Source organism: Musa acuminata, chromosome BXJ1-10 (genome assembly GCF_036884655.1).
Source record: "Musa acuminata AAA Group cultivar baxijiao chromosome BXJ1-10, Cavendish_Baxijiao_AAA, whole genome shotgun sequence".
NCBI lineage: Eukaryota > Viridiplantae > Streptophyta > Magnoliopsida > Zingiberales > Musaceae > Musa > Musa acuminata.
In genome coordinates, this window is record NC_088336.1 from 20,110,588 (window position 1) to 20,128,435 (window position 17,848).

The 17,848-nt window shown below is 40.3% G+C and overlaps 3 protein-coding genes across 3 annotated transcripts; 1 reads left to right on the plus strand and 2 right to left on the minus strand.

The window, feature by feature from the left end:
• Positions 1–486: 486 nt before the first annotated feature.
• LOC104000457 (cytochrome P450 78A6) lies at positions 487–2,899 on the minus strand. The gene is made up of 2 exons (XM_009422512.3): positions 1,438–2,899; positions 487–1,347 (listed from the first exon to the last, which is right to left on the minus strand). The coding sequence occupies exons 1-2, from the start codon at positions 2,434–2,436 to the stop codon at positions 709–711; spliced, it is 1,638 nt and encodes a 545-aa protein (XP_009420787.2). The 5' UTR covers positions 2,437–2,899; the 3' UTR covers positions 487–708.
• Positions 2,900–7,627: 4,728 nt separating this feature from the next.
• Positions 7,628–11,883, plus strand: LOC135595394 (uncharacterized). Its single transcript, XM_065086243.1, has 3 exons — positions 7,628–7,945; positions 9,527–9,675; positions 11,549–11,883. Exons 1-3 carry the CDS (start codon positions 7,760–7,762, stop codon positions 11,679–11,681), a joined length of 468 nt encoding a protein of 155 aa, XP_064942315.1. The 5' UTR covers positions 7,628–7,759; the 3' UTR covers positions 11,682–11,883.
• Positions 11,884–12,942: 1,059 nt separating this feature from the next.
• LOC135594946 (E3 ubiquitin-protein ligase At1g12760-like) lies at positions 12,943–16,683 on the minus strand. The gene is made up of 5 exons (XM_065085452.1): positions 16,222–16,683; positions 15,613–15,732; positions 15,419–15,518; positions 14,196–14,363; positions 12,943–13,247 (listed from the first exon to the last, which is right to left on the minus strand). Exons 1-5 carry the CDS (start codon positions 16,677–16,679, stop codon positions 13,104–13,106), a joined length of 990 nt encoding a protein of 329 aa, XP_064941524.1. The 5' UTR covers positions 16,680–16,683; the 3' UTR covers positions 12,943–13,103.
• Between the last annotated feature and the right edge of the window lie 1,165 nt (positions 16,684–17,848).

Sequence of the window (17,848 nt, forward strand, 5' to 3'; positions counted from 1 at the left end):
TGAAGACAATGGAAAGGAGCAGAGGTCAGGCTGATGACAATATGTTAGTCTTCTATCAAAGTAAACCAAGCAGCACACATCTACTTAAATAGTAGGTATCTGACTCCAGTTACTGCCTCAGCTAGATTAATCTTTGACCAACCAAGTCTTTCTGCGAGCTATAGTAGATTTGTTGAGTTCTTTAATTCAAGAAGCTTTCTTGCTGCATTCATGCTCCAGGGAACTCTTTCTTTCAGCAATGGAGTGACTGATGCAACATAGAAAGCCTACTCACAGTTTCGTACTTGTTTATATTGCAACTTGCCTGGAGCTGCCAAAAGAAGATAAGAGAGTCAGAAGATGATAGATCGTCATGAAGAGTATTGGTTTCGAACAATCGACATGCAAGAAAGGAATCTGATTACATATCATCAGACTAACTTGTTGGGTTTAATGTTGTCCAATTAGAACGTATCATTGACGGCTATCAAATTGTGCAAATAGGAATTGTCAAGTCAAACTTGATGGTATTTTTTATATTATACATTTTTCATTTATATAATTATACATATAGTGCAGTTTTCAAAGCTTATACAATTCCCCACTAGAGAAGAAGAGAGAGAAGTGACAGCAACATGAGAAAAGTAGACGACTAAGACTTCGCAGTAGCTAACGTAGTTACTATCGACGCAACTGCACGTGTACGTCCTCCGACAACATCACCGTCCATCAAGCGGGCCCCCGCCGCCGCAGCCTTACGGTCAATGGCGCCGCCATCTCGCAGGACAGTCGCAGCACCTCCGAGAGGTCGACTCCACCAGCCGCCACGTCGTCGGACGCCGGCAGCCACTCGAACTCGTGCGCCAGCGCCGCCACCCAGAGCTCGACGGCCGCCATGGCCAGTCCCTTCCCAGGGCAGCTCCGCCGCCCGGCCCCGAACGGCGCCAGCCGCAGGTCCGACCCCATCACCGGCAGCTCGACCGCGTGCCCGTCTGGCCCCAGGAACCGGCCCGGATCGAACCGGAGCGGCTCCGGCCAGACCGCGGGGTCGTGGGAGATGGCCCACATGTTCACCATCGCGGTGGTGCCCGCGGGCACGAGGGCCCCGCCGACGATCGCGTCCGATGTGGCCATGCGGGCCCACGACATCAGCGGGCCCGGCGGGTGCATCCGCAGCGTCTCCTTGATAACCCCCTGCAGGTACAGCAGTGGCCCCGACTCATCGGTTCCCGTCACCGCCCGGTCTCTGCCCACGACGGCGTCCAGCTCCTCGTGCACCCTCGCCTGCACGTCCTTGTGCATCACTAGCCTCGCGAGCACCCACTCCACCAGCACCGCGACGGTGTCCGTACCCCGAAATATCATCTCCTACACAATTTTCCACATCATTAACTCCACCAAATCACTCTTCACAATAATTCCTCCGTAATAATTCTAATTATAAGAGCTAAGAATTACCCAAAGGACGGCGATTATGTCGGGATCGGATAACCTATCGGGGCCCTGCAGGGACAGCAGAACGTCGACAAAGTCCCGCGGAGCCGCCTCCGGGTCGCGCGCCCGCCGTGCTCGGTGCTCCTCGATGATGCCGGTGACGAACCGGTCGACCCGGCGGACGAGGGCGGAGCAGCGATGCCGGATTCGCTGCAGGTCCAGGCCGGCGAGCATTGGCAGGTGGTCCGACCAGTTGAGCTTGCCCAGGAGCTCGTAGCCTTCTTCTACCATGCTTCTCAGCTCCCTCATCTCCTCGGTATCCTGCTCGATCGCGTACTGCTTCCCGAAGGCGAACCACATGACGTGGTTGAGGGATGCCTGTTTCACGATGTTCCGTACTTGGACAGGCCGAGAGACGAGGTGGTCGAGGGCACGAACCATCTGAGCGGCGATCTCAGCTCGGTGGCTGGCGAACGCGGATATCTGCTTGGCGGAGAAGAGGTGCGTGACTGCGATCCTCCGCAGGGCGCGCCAGTAGGCGCCGTAGGGGGCGAAACCGATGGAGCGGTCAAACAGAAGCCCGTAGGCCGTCTCGTTGGCCGGCCGGTCGGCGAAGTCGGGGCTGTTGAGGATGTCCCTGGCTACGTCCGGGTCGCAGGTGACGACCGCTCGGGTGTCGCAGAGGCTGAGCGCCATAAGCCTCCTGGAGCCAGGGACGACGTCAGCGGCGGCCGCGAGCTTCCGGTGGGCGAGGCCAGACATCAGGTCCATGCTCCCGACGACGGGGAATCCCCGGGGACCCGGGATGACATGGCCGAAGCCCCACAGCCGCCGCCTGCTCCACCAGTACCTCCCCCACGCGGGGCCACCGGGGGAGGCCCAGTGCAGCAGGAGAGTGGCGAGCCAGCAGACCGCAACGACGACAGCGAGAGAGAGAAGATGGGCGGGGTCGGTCGAGAGCTCACCGCATTTGGCGGCTACGGAAAGCAACACGAACCACCCGTTGTCTGCCTTGGATTCCATGAACAAGAGTTCCCTAGTACCGAGAGAAGCAGCAGCTCCCACGAGAGTGGTGTCAGTGTTACGAGAAGAAGAAGATCTCAGGCTTCACGTATTTATAGAGAGAGAGAGAGAGAGAGACCGAGGAAAGCCAGCAAAGGAAACCAAACCATCATTAACAAAGCAATCAAAGTAAACTAAGCGCAGAGACCGACGCCATGAAAGGCAAGAAGGGAGTAGGGCAGCCCGGGAGAGAAACGGACGAGGGACAACTACATCATGGCTGGCGTAGGTATGTGTACCCTAGTTTTCTAGTCCAAAAACGTGGATTTGACCATGGCGCGGTACACGAACGAGGGCAGCACAATGCGTGATGGGCTCCGTACCTCGGGATCCTGTCAGAAACAAAGACATGGCATGGCGTGCCCTTGTGTTCTAAGCACCAAGTCACAGGCTTACGTCCTAACGAGAAAGCCATGGAGTTCCGTCGCTTGAGGGAGGGCTGATTGGCTCCACACTTGGGGCATGTCGCAGAGGATGAAGACATGGTGTTGTTGCTCATGTCTTTAAAAACATGCATGCCAACGTGATGGGAAGCTTTGAAAAGTATTAATCCATGGATTAATTCCACATTAGGCTATTCTTAATCTAATAATCCGCTGTCCAGGATCTGTAATCTTATGCTAAAGAGAATGAACTCAAGGACTAAATGCAAACATAAATTATTAGAACAATAATTTAGAGAGTAGGAAACCATGCCATTCTGCAGTCACAAAGACCTGACCAGTTTAAAGTCAACAGTCAAGGAAGCAAGAGAGTCTAAATTAGGTGCAATAATTGCTGGTATTATTGATAATAAGTAACTGTGAACAGCTAAATGTATAACCCATTAAAAAGAAGAAGAAGAAGAACAGATTCCACTGGTAATGCTTGAGGCATCTCTCTATTATATGTAGTGGGTGAGCAATGAATCTAACCTCACAGATTTTAGCCAAGCAAATCATATCTTCCAAGGCAATCTAACAGCAAGTCATTATCCAAAAGGCATCAAAGGACTGTCGATCTTAGTAGCCTGACCCTTGTCCGGATGTCTGGTGGAGATACCCAAATCTATGAATGATCAAACATATCGTATCATTCTCACAAAGGAATCATTTCCTTAATTGAGTAGAGTAGATGAGGGTGCAAGTCGCAGCGTTTGAAACTGTCAACATGACAATGCATTCTATGTTGCAGTCACTGCATTGCTTGAAGACTTTCTTGGAGCATGAACATGGCAAGCAAGCTTTTTGAGGCAGATGTGTGCTGCATTGACTCTGCTGCCTAGTTTGCTTTGGTCTTCGACACCTCCTCAAACTCAGGAGCAAACAGCGTTCGATTGCAAGCTCACGTGAGCTCTGATTACTGGTAGTTGATATCCCTCCTGGCTGAGCTGAGTTCCTCATCAGCGATAGAACGATAGCGATTCGAGGATCGATCATCTTCGTAGCTTTAACAGATTGATAAGGACTTCCTACCCGTCACTACAAACTATGAATCAGGTCAAGCTTTGAATGAGCTCATCCCTCACTTAGGATAAGGGAGAAACCAGCTATGATCATGGCTCTTTCTTAAGCACAAGCTCTGTTACAGATTTATTTAACTTAAACTGGTTTCCTGGATGCTTCATTTATCTTCCCAATTAAGCACTCTTAAGTAAGCATGAAGGACTTTGAACGTAAGCTTACCAGATAACAATGGCATCATTTGATCTTATGAATGGTGGACAATCAAGCTGTAGATTAAATGGCATGATGAAGTCTTCCATTGTCAAATATAGGCTGTGGACTGCCCATAGCTTAGCTGTATAGACCAACATAAACTATGTGCATTGTGCAGCACAAGGCAAATGGGATTATAGTATGTGCTTTATGATGCTAATGTTGCTTGTAGGTGGATTAAACTTGTAAGCTTGGACCAACAAGGCAGATGATGTCTCTATGTTCCATGCCATGGAATTTTGTGTGCTGATGTATCCCTCCTGACCCCTCGATTGAACCAGATGATGGCTTGTTCTACTTAGACAAGAGAAGAAAAGTCATCAAGGAAGAAATAAAAAGCTTTAGGACCAATGGACCACAAAAGAATGCCACAGAGACAACAATTCAGAGTTGGAAGCTTGCTGCTCTGGTGACAGGAGCTCTTAGTGGTTAATGTGGAGAGACAGAAAGAGAGAGTGGACCCAAGGAAGATGATCATAATTTAACAAGGATATGAAGACATTTTTTTGTTCAGCTCGAGCAGAATCATATCCAACTCTAAAGGGGCTGTGATGGTTAAATTATAGATAGCAAATCCTGGCAAGATGCTATGAAAGATTTGTTGTTGGGTGGATGAGTAGAAAGCCTTTCATGTGATGTGACTTGAAGACACATATCATCACATCTCCTATGGAAAACCTCGCACTAAGCATCCTAAATAAAATGATTCGTAGGATGCTGATGTTGAGCAAATCTGCTTAACCATATATGCAACTTGCAGAGGGTGAAATGGATTGCTGCTTTTGGGACAGGAATATATCATGGAGAGGCACTGGTGGCAGCCAGTTGAAACCAAAATTAATAATATATTATGCAGTTAACATCACCTATAGTTGTTTAACATAAATATGATAATAACATTTTCAGAAAACCTTGGTCACCATGTATAGCTTTCTGTGCTCTGTTGAAGATTCCCTGGTTTCAGATTTCTTTGATTTAGGCAACTCATGGTGGACACCCAAGACTGGGGAATGTTCAAAGATTAGGTGGAGTTTATGGTCTAAGCTGATCAAACATGACAATTAAATGAGTGGAGTAGGAGGATTTTGATGCTGGTGTGACATCACAAGAACAATATGTGCTACATTTACTGAAAAGAAAGATGCACTTAATTGCATTAACACTGAGAAAATTGGGTGGGTTCATATGGTTTCTTGTGTTTCCTTTGAGACTGCCTTAGTTACACATCAATCTTTGGCCTTGATTTGGTCAATGATGATCACTCCTGCCATCCATTTGTGAATGCCAGCCACTACAGACAACATCTGGAGTTCTGATACTGTAGATTGTTGTGTCAACAGTGTTCTTAGTATCAATCAGAGCTTTGTTTTCCTTGTCCTCTTAGGCATGCAGCTCAGCCTCCATCATTCTCTCAACCTCATCCTCACAAAATGACCATTAGATGAGCCAATGGTGATGTGGTGTTCCTTCACTGTTGCATTGTCTTTAGCAGAGTTGGCATCAGGATCAAATGCTGACCTCAGTCTGCCTACCAGCTCACCTTCACCAAAGAGCTTGTTCATGTTGACCTGGGGGTCATGGTTGTCCGGGACAGTGGAGAAAACCTGAACATGGCAACAAGAACAAATCTACTACTAAGAAATCAAGTAAGCAAGTTCATGTTGCATATGGAACAGAAGAAGAAGAAGAAGAAGAAGAAGATGATGATGATGATGGCATGCAGTGTGTGCCAAAATCTGGAGATACCACTTCATCTAAGGGATAACATGGTTAATGATATGATCCAGAAACCATATGCTACATGAGATATCAAGGTAATTCTTCCTTGTCATAGTGTCCCCAAACTTAGTGTGCTTGTGTTCTTAATCTGATGCTCTCGACTGTTTTGCCCTACTTAGCAAATTGAGGTAATTCGTATACGCTCGTAACAAAGATGTTATTTTCATGAATCAAATCCTAATCACTCAGATCGTGAAGAACAATCTTAAAATCACATCAACACTTGCTCCAACTTTGTAGATGCTGTATGAATCATATACTTCATTTTCATTTCAATTTTGTACAAACAATTTACAATCTCAGTAAGTTTTCCTGTAAGATCAATTAATTTGGATCAATTCTGTTCTCTGACTGTATCTAGATAAGAATCTATTGTGCACTATGCCACCAGAATCTAAAATCCTATCTTGGCACCTTCGTCTACCCTTTTTCTTTCCTAAGTTGGTGGTAATTTTTTTCTTAATGTTTCTCTCATTTCAAATTTGCATCTGATGATTCCTAAATCCTGCATTCCACTCTAATTACAGAGAGAGATGCTTTTTGTAGCAGTGTGCAATTTTCTATCAAAATCTTTCAGCTAGCAAACAAATTATTTCAGACATCAAATCTCCTTGTGCAGATACATAAGCATATGAGAACAGTTGAAACTTGCATCTCCCAGAAGAAAAAGAGAGACAAAGAAACAAATTTCTTGACTCTTCTTTGTTAGAATAGCTAGTGACATCTCCCAGAAGAAAAAGAGACAAAGAAACTTGCATCTCCCAGAAGAAAGTGACAATGGAGTGACATCCACAGGAAGACTGCCACCACCCAGGGTTGCAGCTCCCTCCCTCCCCACTGCAACAGTTTCATCAGGTTCACTCTCTTGCTTGGATTTCTTCCCTCCCAAGAACTTGGCAGCTCTGCCAGCATCCAAGCTCACTGGATTGGGAATTTGTCTCTGTTCTTTGCTGGCACTCCACAGGCTTTCAGCTGTTCCAACCACTGAGTCTGATCTATTTTACCAAGTATCTGTTGACAATTCTACAGCATTAGTATTTACTTCCAATAAACATCTTGTGAGCATGTAATCCAACTTAAGCTTGGCTTGAAATCAGATCAAGAACTTGAGAGCAGGGCTATCTATTTACAATTAAGAAACTAACTTGAGAGATTACATAATAATAGATTCTAATAAGATTTGGGTTAGTGATTTGTTAACCATAGGGGGTAGTGTTTCTATCATTAATAAGATTTAGAAAAAAAATAAATTATTAGTTGTTTTGGCAAAAAAGAAAAAGAAAAAATAGATTATGAATCAATTAAATTATTTACCAGCTAAGTTTAGAAAGAATCATTATTTAGGTTAACTTGATATTAAGTAAATAAATAAAGGGCAAACAATGTTGTCAATAATAACATTAAAAATGAACTTATTTTATTTTTTGGCTTATGTTTTATTAGCCATCTACATAACATATTTGTTGGGTTATGTTAACCAGAAACAAAATAAAAGTGGTATTTTTAAGAAAAATAAAAAATATTATATTAAATGTAATAATGTATAATTATATTCAATATAATTATAATATTTATAAAAAAATATTATTTGAAAATTAATAGTTTTGGAATAATCTAAATTAGTGACTCATACAATAATAATATATAATAGCAAAGAAATTGATATTAATACTCGTTCCAATGCCATTACCCGTACTTCCCCTCCCAACTCCCCCCTTTGGTCTTCCTTCGATCTTGCATGAATACCCCTCCCCGGCCTCCCCAAGCTTGATATCGGAATACAGAGAGCGAAAGGAGAAGGCGACGCGATGGTGAAGCTCTACGTGAAGACGGTGCCGCCCACGGATCTGAACAAAAACACCGAATGGTTCATGTACTCCGGCGTCTGGACCACCTACATACTCATCCTCTTCTTCTGCTGGCTCCTCGTGCTCTCCGTCGTCGGCTGCACCCCCGGCATGGCATGGACCGCTGTCAATCTCTTGCACTTTGCGGTAGGCGGCCTTGGCTTCACTTCTTAACCCTAAAGTTTTGATCTTTCCCCACTTTTAGCGACTGTCGAAGATTTCGGCTCGAATTATGATGATAGTAGGGTTTTGGGGTTAACGTTGTGGCTTGTGCAGTTCGGATTCGGTGCTGAATCTGGATTTGGTGAGAAGGAATAGGGAGACTACGATTTTTCGCTCTCTTTTTTTACTGGGTTTGGGTTTGAGTTCATCTAAAAGATTCACCTTTAAGTGTTCTACTTTCCGTCTAGAAAGTATTATGTCGTTCCTAATTGGTATCGTAGGGATGAAACAGGCTTGATACGTTGATCAGTGCGATAGAAAGTTCTATGGATGAGCATTCCAAATATTATGGTCAAAAGTTATAATCTTTGGCACGTCTCTTTATCTTTGACTTGTAACTGGACGATATAAGGGATAATTGGCACCAAGTCAAAAAACTTTTCGTCCAAATTATTAAAGTGGTTGACTATATAGTTTACTTTTTGTCATGCCAAAATATGATTCAGCTGCTTAAATGCTTTTACAGCCAGTTGTGCTTCAATGTGGAAGCCTGAAGCTGATTGTCGTTGTCTGAATCATGATTGCATCATTTGGTTGAATTGCTTTTGTAGAATTTCATTTTATGCTGTGTACTGAACATACTGAGTGATTCTTCCAAAAGAGTTTGTACCCACGGGTTTAGTTAAAGCAGATTAGCCTTTTGAAGCTCCAAGTTTGATGTTTCTTGCATATCGTTTTGGTGGTTAGTGAATATACCTGATAAGTTGCAGCTATACCGATTCTCTTTTTAGTATTTTCTAACATGTGGTTAGTGAATATACCTGATAAGTCGCAGCTATACCGATTCTCTTTTCAGTATTTTCTAACATCAGGATTGACCGATACATTAGCAGTATGACTGTGTTTGAATTGACAGGTTTTGCTGAGTTTCTTGGTTTCCTTCACGCAGAAATTTGCCATGTTTACTTTGTTTGCCCACGCTTAGTTGTCTGGAATTTTGATTGTCCACATAATGATTTCTAGTTAACTGCCTTTCAGGTTAGTGAATATACCTGATAAGTCGCAGCTATACCGATTCTCTTTTCAGGATTTTCTAACATCAGGATTGACCGATACATTAGCAGTATGACTGTGTTTGAATTGACAGGTTTTGCTGAGTTTCTTGGTTTCCTTCACTCAGAAATTTGCCATGTTTACCTTGTTTGCCCACGCTTACTTGTCTGGAATTTTGATTGTCCACATAATGATTTCTAGTTAACTGCCTTTCAGGTTAGTGAATATACCTGATAAGTCGCAGCTATACCGATTCTCTTTTCAGTATTTTTCTAACATGTGGTTAGTGAATATACCTGATAAGTTGCAGCTATACCGATTCTCTTTTCAGGATTTTCTAACATCAGGATTGACCGATACATTAGCAGTATGACTGTGTTTGAATTGACAGGTTTTGCTGAGTTTCTTGGTTTCCTTCACTCAGAAATTTGCCATGTTTACCTTGTTTGCCCACGCTCACTTGTCTGGAATTTTGATTGTCCACATAATGATTTCTAGTTAACTGCCTTTCAGGTTACCTATTACTTCTTCCATTGGAAAAAGGGCACTCCCTTTGCTGAAGACCAAGGTATCTATAACAACTTGACCTGGTGGGAGCAGATGGATGATGGCAGGCAACTAACCCGTAACAGGAAATTCTTGATTGTTGTACCTGTTGTCCTGTGAGTATCTTCTTTTAAATCTCTCTTGTGTATAATTTTGATACAATACGAGTCTTTATTAAAAATCATGAAAGTTATGTTTATGAATAGCTATTTTGTGGATAGGCAGTTTGATATTACAAAGACTAAAACTAGGATGACTAGTCATTCTTCTTGTTGTAGTTCAGTAAGTCAAACCAGATATTGTTATGGCATCCTTATCAGCAGGAAACCTTTTCCTTGCAACTCAATATACTTATGGCATATCGTGTGTTCTATTAGCATATAACAAAATAAAATTCAGTACATGTATATAATATGTACTTGATGATATTTATTAATGTCATTTAGTTTCAGAAATGTAACAAGGACAAATGAAATCCACAGGAATTCCGACTCTAGAATCCTTTAATATGACAAGCACTAATTAATAAAAAAATTGTTGTTGAGTTCATAGCTTCAGATCTTTTACCATTCTTGTTAGTGACCCAACTAGATGTGTAACTAATTGCTTAAAAATTTCAAAGCATGTTATTTAATATAACAAGTGACCTTAGTAAGCAAATCAATGTGTATCATGATCCTATATCCATCATGTGTCTCTGCTCGGGACATTCCATGTTCTTGGCACCTTTTCTTTACTATTTCTGCATTTCTTGAGCAACTGGAAGATCTTTTTTAAGGCCTGATAATTGAGATACCTCACCTTGTAAACTCTTAGACCAACACAGCACAGAATCAATATATGAAAACTTGGATGATGCGGATACGATAGTGATACGATTAGTGAGTACCGTGGGATCATGCTTTGACAAACGTGTCCATTGTCATATTGCTAACATCAGTTTCATGGTATATTGCACATTCAAATCTTTTGGATAATTCGTTCTTCATATAACCATAGGGTTGATGCTACTAGGACATGGTGCGGTTCAGGTGCCAATGGTCTGGATGAGCCTCACTTATTAACTGTATTGTGTCTGAGGCTTGCATATCTTATGTAGCGAGCATCACCTGCTGAAACATTAAGCATTACAACCTTGAACATAGCTTGTAAAAGAAGATATTGGTGGTTGAACATTAAGAGAACTGGTCCCATGTCGTCAATATTTAGAGTGAATATTTTATACAAGGTATGCAATACCGTACCGTATCGGTGTTTCGAGGTTGGCTCGGTACGGTACGGTACCGGCATACCGAACAGTACACCAGGGCTTACCGAGCGATTTCCTCTTACTGTAGTACTGTAGCACTGCTACAGTGTAACACTTGTGCATTGGAAATTGCACGGTCCGTCCGGTAGCGGGCGGTCTGCGTACCGGTATACCGTCGTACCGGTATGTACCGCCCGTACCGGATGGTACCATTCGAAATTGCAAACCATGCATGGTATAGACAACTAGGGACTGATATCGACAATTAACAGGATACTGTTGCTGATTCTTTATGCTAATGCCAGCTGCTCTTTCGAGTTATATTTCTGATACGCTGAAATATCATTTTGTCATTATGTCATCTTTACGTGTTACAATTCTGAGAAATATGTGACCGAGCATGTCGGACTTGTAGCAATTATTTCGCATGCTTTGTCAAAAACATGTGTATTTAACAAGTTAATTCTATCAATGTTTAGTGATTTTACTTGGGTATCTAGTATATGCATTTTATTTTATAGGTTTACGGTATGATTAATGCATGTGTATCCTTTTCTTATATTCTCATAATACTTCATCCTGATATACTGGGGCTATTCAACATACCCATTAATGTGTTATTTGTTATTGTCTCGAGAAAGCATCCATATACTTTGTGCATTGGAAGACAATTTCTTTGCATTGTTATCCGTTCTATTATTTCCTCAATTTGATATGTTTTGCTTTCTTTATCTGGTCAGGTATCTGATAGCCTCGCACACAACGGACTACCGACATCCAATGCTGTTCCTGAATACACTTGCCGTAGCCATACTGGTAATTGCCAAGTTCCCAAACATGCACAAGGTCCGCATATTTGGGATCAATGGATGACTTGTGCTGCATCACCACCCCATATATAACTTGATTGTTATCTTTTTCATTGATAACTAGGCCAGTAGGTAATACCTAACATTAGTCCAAGGCCACAGTCATAGTTTGTGTTAGTGTACAGTACTAGTGTTCTGTATTCTCTTTATGAATTTTCCATATCAACAAAGTGTTCATTGGGTATAAATATAAAATTTTCTTCCTCTTGAGTGTACTCATAAGTTGAATAACATGCTGAGACATATGGACTCTCCAGAAATTTCTTACTGTGGCTGCATCAAGTTGCATAGACAAACTTTTCTGTTTCATCTATGTGAGTTTATTGTTTTACACAGTAGATTGAGCTTAGAGAAGAAATTATGTACAAATAAATCAATACATCATTATCATACTACAGTTATATATATATATATATATATATATATATATATATATATATATATATATATATATATATATATATATATATATATATATATATATATATATGACCAGTAAAAATATTAAAACAAAAAATCTAATTTTGATGTTCATGAGATGGACAAATGATTATTTGTTTTTATATATCCAATACATGTTATACATAAACAATGAAATGAGCTCAATTATGTGTCCATAGAAGTCGAGCATATCCCAAGACAATCGATCATAGAATGCAATTTCACCCTAACCGACAAATAGAGATGATTTAGACTCATATTGGCCCGATTAATAGATCTACACAAGTCAACCTAAATCTAACTCAATAATGTTTAACTCTAAATAATCGAGATATTACAACTTATTATTGTCTTTATATTCCTTCCTTTGTGGGAAGTGAGGAACACTCAGCGTTTCTCTAATCACACGCAAAACGTAGGAGAATCAAGAAGTCTTCACTGCGGTAATGGCTTTTCAATCGTAGAAAGACCTTGGAACGATCAACAAGAGAGTGAGCTATCTCCTGTGCAGCTAAGATTCTAATATAAAGTTTCAACTTTGTAACAACCATGCAAGCATCAACCTATCGGTATGATAAAGAAATCATGAAAGAGAAAAAAAATTTGCATTATAACTCTGAATAATCTGCCATTATTTTTATAATGCGTTTTTACATGCCTGTAAAGCTTTAAAAAATATATATTTCATTATAGAACAAACACACATTCATAGTCCAACCAGACATGATCTGATTCAGGCTAGGATGCAAACATATTACATTTGCTCAAAGTACAATTAGGTTTCTTATCTTTCTTCCGGATACAATCACCCGTATCTCCTTTCATGGATTCTGCTTCTCAGGACACCATATAATAACATCAACAATTTTCACACTTCTACTAGATCATAAAAATCGGAACAGTGGAATTTGCCTTCCAAAGATGAGACTAGGAATGGGAGCGCAATCACCTTGTTCTAGACCTCCTCTGGTGCTTGGTTGCTGCTCTATACAATGTTGTACTTGCATAAGGGGCAAGTGGCATTGATGTAGAGCCATTTATCTATGCAAGCACAGTGGAAATGGTGGCGGCAAGGAGGCACCCGCAGCTCTACCCCATCCTTGTAAGCAGAGAGGCAGATGCAGCACACCTACATACACAAAGACAGTGTTCTTTTATGGAACCGCAACCATTTAAGAAACAGAAAAGATACTTGCACTGAGGTCCCAAGTATAAGAAAGCAAAGGAAAACACAAATATAAAGAAAGATCACAGTTTATCAAGTCAAAGAACTATCTGCTCTGACCTTCTTTGAAGAAGATAACATTCGAGATTTGGATTTTAATTTATTCATTTTGATAACATATTTAATTGATAAGCTTTCATATTTGTAGAATGATGGAAGACGAGATTTTCAATCAAGAATTGTACATAGATCTTAATGTTAACCTTCAAATGAAGGTAGCAGGTAAACGTTGATGTGTCTTGCATTCACTTAGTCCATTTAAATAATAAATTGGAATATTAAAGAATGAGATATCCATTTGGCCTTTAGCCCATGGCAGACTGGCAACCTCCCAAGGCAATCTAAAGGGTGCCGCCATACAATCCAAGCTACTCAGTCCATCTAGGATCTTGGAGCCAAATCCTACATAGAAGTTAAAGGAACTTTCTTGTCTTTCTTCTAGTCAGATTGCAAGTCTACAAAAGCGAAAAAGAATTCGAACAATATTTTTAAATTTATTTGGGTTTTGAAGGAAAAACAACTTAGATAAAAGAAAATTATTTTGGCAAGGTACAGGAACATTAGCAGTTATATTAACCTCTCTCAAAGTATTTATAACAGTTCCAATCGGATTAGGCTACAATCAACCTGAGACGAGTTTTGGCTTTGTTTCATGTCAGAACACATCGGAACTTTTTCAGCCGATACCTCTTATCAAGAAATGGTTAGTGTGGAAGATAAGAAATGAGAAAAAAATAAACTAAAAGAGAAAATGAGCAGAGGTAAACTAAAAGGAGTAATAGGGCCAAGGGAAGCAAATGCTCATAGTCATAATACACAAACAGCAATAAGCAGTCAAACGAGAGAGCTTACAGCATCCTCCGCTGATAGAACATGCTCAATTGGTTCATCACTGCCACACTCGATCATCATCCCACCTTTTGATCTTTGTACTTCATTGAAAAGTATCTCAGAATTGTCAATCCTTCGGAATTTGTACGTGGGAAGCTGGCGGATATCTTCATCAGATGCACCTCCTTGCTTTAAAAGAGAAAAAGGCAAATAACTATTTGTCATCTCTTTAAACACTTAGCAACAAACAAAAGAATCATTGACTAAATTATTAACGTAAAATTAATGTATGTTTTAAAATATCTTACTCTGGTCGCACCAGCACAATGATGTATTTTTACTAATCTGCAAATAGGCCCTAAGCTTTTCATAATCAGGAAATTTACAAGATGTGAGTTGGTGAGCACTTAAAATGCTCCGGATATATGGCAGTCTATACATCAATGGGGTGTGCAAGCTTTTCAGAAAATAAAAATAAGGCACCCATTCTGAATAACAAGAGATTCTTTTGTTTCAAATATTGAAAAAAATAGAATGTCCTGCAAAATAAGGAAAATATTCTAAATCTTAGAAGTTCAAATGCAGTATTTTGTCAAAATGTCCAATGAATTTGAGTTTACAGGGGAAAAAGGAGTAAATATCATACTTTGACCTGGCCATAAAAGCTATACATGTGCATTCAATAGCAAAAGTATGAACACTTAGTATGATAACCATTAGAAGAAAATTCTCCCTTTTGCAGTATTTATTTTAATGGATCATAGACCCATAATTAATCAAATTTAAGCATTTAGGCCAAACATCTTTCTAGGTACACATAATACCAAACTGAACCATGCCTCAATTTTGATCCTTGCAAAACTATGAGGCTTTGGACCAAAGAAAGCTCCTTGAAGGAATGGATAGCAGACCAACTTCGGGCAAAATAGTTACCATACAAGTACAGATCTGGCTTATATCTGCAAAACATAATTTGAGATTTATAGAAACATAAGACAAAAACTGAAATTATATGGCAATAAAACCAAAAAAAATCCTCAATCATTTTCTATTGGTATTGCTGATAAAAACATAGTGACCTTATGTATTAACTTATACAATTTATCATTGGATATTGAATAAATTATGGATGTCCCGATCAAGCATAACAAAACTTTAGCTATAGAAAAAAACCTATATCGGTGTTTAATTTGTCATAAAAGCAAGTTGTCATAGATAAAAAGGCTGTCATTAGTGTGAAATACCTGATCTGTGACAACATAAACAATGTTGATGATACATACGCAACAGCAAACAGCAATGCTAATGCCAATGCAATCAAATGCTAGGAAAACTATGCAAAGCCTGAAAAGACAGATCAAGCAGGAAAAAAAAAAAGTAAAGATAAGACAAACATGCATTATAATCCAATTATTCAGATATTTATTTACGACAGTACCAGTATAGCTGTGGTGCATCACGTATCAAGGCTTGGCCTCCAGCGGATACACAGTAAAAACCAACGAACCACCATATGCATGAGAACATATTGCTTGCAAACTCCAGATCCTTGGAAACACTACAAAATTAGTCAACAAGAACATATGATAACTCCCAAGAACACAATATCAAAATTAGCAAAGTACATCTAAAGAGAAGCACCCTCCAGCCCGAACAGGATATAGTTGAGGATTTCTACAGAAAAGACCATAGATTACAAATCATAGTTCCAATTTCCAACCAGTATATGTCATGATAAAGCAACACAACCCCACAATGCATAATTACGGCTAGTCACCATTTTTTTCCCAGAGCATTAGTCCTAAACAATCTTAATCAACACAAGCATCACCATACAAGATTGTCAAACAGAACCTAGAACTAGTTTTTCTACAATAATATTGCTCATGGTTTGCATTTGTTTCTGTGGCAACCAACTTATAAGCTCCATTCATGGACCATTGGCTATCTTGTTGTCATAATGGAACAAATTCTTCAAATTCAATAGAAACCTAATATAAGATAGAACTGAAACTACTGCGGAAGGGCATGATTCAGCTTATCTTACCTCCTCGCCTCCTCGTTCTGACCCTGATCAGCATTGCAACCCCTGGCTTCCACCACATCGCTTGGAGAACTAGGGCCCAAACCCCCCCGATCGTGGCTGCTCCGCTCCTCCACGTCCCTCTGCAGATGCCTCCGCTGGAACCGAACGCAGACGCACACAATGAAGAGCACGCACTGAAGGGCATACCCTCCAATCCACAGCCTCAGCGGCATCGACGGAGCCTCGTCCCGGCTCAGGACGAGGACCCCGGCCGCCGCCGCCACGAACGCCAAGTTCAACAGGGTGTCGAGGAACACGACAGTCCTCGAGTAGGCCCAGTCGCTCTGCCGCTCCTCCAGCTGCTCCGTGAAAGCCTCCCAAACCAGCAACCACGGCTCCATCATCACGCGCCGGCTGCCGGCCCGGCGGATGGAATCCGAGACGCAGCGTCGGTCAGAGAGATTGCGAAGCAGCAGCATCGGCAGCGGCAGCAGCCCAAATAATAAATTTTGGATTCTTCGGGTTCCTATTCTGCGACCCGCTTACCACTTCGGCTGCCTGCCTTGCTATTCTCACATGGGACCCGCAAAAGTTCTCTATACCACCAATCAAAACGCGGGTAGATCAGAGAGTCAATTTATAGCATGACGCGCTTACACGATCCGAACCCGAACACGTTTAGCCATTTAATCTTTTTAGGTGATTTCCCTATAAACTATTTATATTTTGAATACCTTATCAAACCGTCATCCTTATTTTATTTTATTTTTTAAATATTATTTTTAATTTATGAAAATGCCTAAATTGTCTCTTGAAATTTTCTTTTTTGACTGTTATAATGTTTTGATATGTATTATAATATTTTTTTTGGCTGTTTATAATATTTTGATTACCATAGCAAAAATATTATAAAGCCTATTTGAGTGCATAGCCAACACTATGATATGGCGCTGATCGATCGGGTCCTCGACACAGGGCGGGTGATTGGGTGCTAGTTGGAGATCGACGTCGACCTCCGGTAGGAGAACCTAACACTACAAGTAATATAAATAAACTTCTCATTTTAATCAAACTAAATATAAGTTTAAATATATGATATTATAATGATCTATCAGCGATCACAAGATGTAATATGACATCATTTATAGTAGTTTAAATAATATTTAAATATTTTTAGTACATAAATAAAACACTGCAAATACTATTAAAAAAATGAGTCAAATAAAACATGAAGATTAAAAATAAAGAAATAAAAAATTTCACAAAAAACAGTTGGGGATATTTTGAGAATTCTTTAAATTAGAGATATTATTTAAAGCAAAGATGTGGCACCTTTTAAAAAATATCTAAAATATAAATATTTTCTAAGAAAATCATCCAGTCTATTTATAAAAGAACCAAACTAATTACAATATACTGTAAATTAAATTAATTTTTTTAATACATATTAACTAAGCTATAATTATAAATTTTCATTAACTGATAGAATTGTGGATTAATTTAAGTGGCTATAAAGAGTCCAACCCACTATATTCCTAATTTAATTTAAGTGCCCAAGGTTCTCACATATATCAATAAATCTAGCATATATGGAAACATAAATAATATGCATGTATTATCATCATCTAAAGATATATTTTATAATATA